Genomic DNA, 1,303 nt, shown 5'->3' with positions numbered 1-1,303 from the left:
CAAACCTGAACCCAGCACTCGAGGTGAGGCCTCAGCAGAGCCGAGCACAGGGCAGGACGACTTCCCTGCTCCTGCTCACCGCTCCTGATCCCAGCCAGGATGCCGTTGGCTTCTTGGCCACCTGTGCTCACCGCTGGCTGAAGCTCAGCCCACCGTCCATCAGCACACCGAGCTCCCTTTCCATCAGACAGCCTTCAGCCGCTCCTCCCCAAGCCTGGAGGGGTGCCTGGGGTTGCTGTGCCCAAAATGCAGGACCCCACACTCGGCCCTATTGAAACTCATCCAATTAACCTTGGCCCATCGCCCAGATCCCTCCGTGGTGCCTTTCTGCCCTCAGGCAGATCAACATCCCTCCCAGTTTGATGTCGTCCATCCTGCCGCTCTCCCCAATTCCTGAGCGCGCACCAAGGACGGGCATCCTGCATTTTGGGTTCTCGACCCCGTCGTGACAAAACGAACCCCCCAGTGACGGGGGCACAGCCCAGACCCCCCCGCTGACCTTCTCCTGGTATTGACGGCGGGACGAATCCAGTGACTGGATGAGGGCTGTGGCGTGGCCGATGAACATGGCGTAGCAGGTGGCACCCACAATCATGCTCAGCATCGTCAGCCAGACGTCGGTCATCCCCTCGGGTGCCTGCTGGCCGTAGCCGATGCACAGCATGTGGCTCATGGCCTTGAACAGAGCATGTGAGTACTGCTTCCCCCAGGAGTCGTTCTGCAAGGAGAGGGAGCAGCTGGAAGGAGCTGACGCCCCCCCCCTCCCCCCCTCCGGTGCCCCTCTTCAGAGCCTGGACCCCCGAGCATCCATGGGAATAAAAGCATTTGATGCAACCCGAGGGCGCAGCTCTGCACTCGGAAAGACATCGGGACAGGTTCTGGGGGGTTCCCAGCCACGAAACTCCTTTGATCCAACTCCAGCAGCAGCCAAGATAGGAACAGGATGAAGGAACGGCACCAAATCGCCCCGGTGCTGCCATCCACGGGGGTCCGGGCAGCTCCAACCCTTGGGAAGCATTTGGAGCATTGGGGACTCACCACCATGCGGTTGATGGAGACCCAGCAGTCCTCGGGGAAATCCTGGAGCATGGGCACCAGGAACTGCAGGCAGCCGTCCCAGTGGCACAGCAGCAGCATCATGCCGATGAGGTTGAAGATCCTCACCACGGCGCTGGCCAGGTCGTACGTCATGTGAAAGATCTGGGAAAGGGGAGGGAGAGGAGCTGCAGAGAAAACACCTCTGTACCCATAGCCAGGGATCCCCGACCAACACCAGGACCCCCAAAAAGGGGTCTGAGACCCC

At 61.2% G+C, this 1,303-nt stretch overlaps 1 protein-coding gene across 1 annotated transcript; it reads right to left on the bottom strand.

The window, feature by feature from the left end:
- Positions 1-286: 286 nt before the first annotated feature.
- LOC109364230 (potassium/sodium hyperpolarization-activated cyclic nucleotide-gated channel 3-like) lies at positions 287-1,200 on the bottom strand (the record flags this gene model as incomplete). Its single annotated transcript, XM_019610869.1, has 2 exons — positions 287-718; positions 1,039-1,200. Coding segments are annotated over 2 exons (594 nt in total), but the record flags the coding sequence as incomplete, so codon positions are not given.
- Between the last annotated feature and the right edge of the window lie 103 nt (positions 1,201-1,303).

Source organism: Meleagris gallopavo, assembly GCF_000146605.3.
Source record: "Meleagris gallopavo isolate NT-WF06-2002-E0010 breed Aviagen turkey brand Nicholas breeding stock chromosome 27 unlocalized genomic scaffold, Turkey_5.1 Chr27_random_7180001957055, whole genome shotgun sequence".
Taxonomy (NCBI): domain Eukaryota; kingdom Metazoa; phylum Chordata; class Aves; order Galliformes; family Phasianidae; genus Meleagris; species Meleagris gallopavo.
The sequence above is the reverse complement of the archived record's forward strand: the minus strand, read 5'-3'. Positions and strand labels throughout refer to the sequence as shown.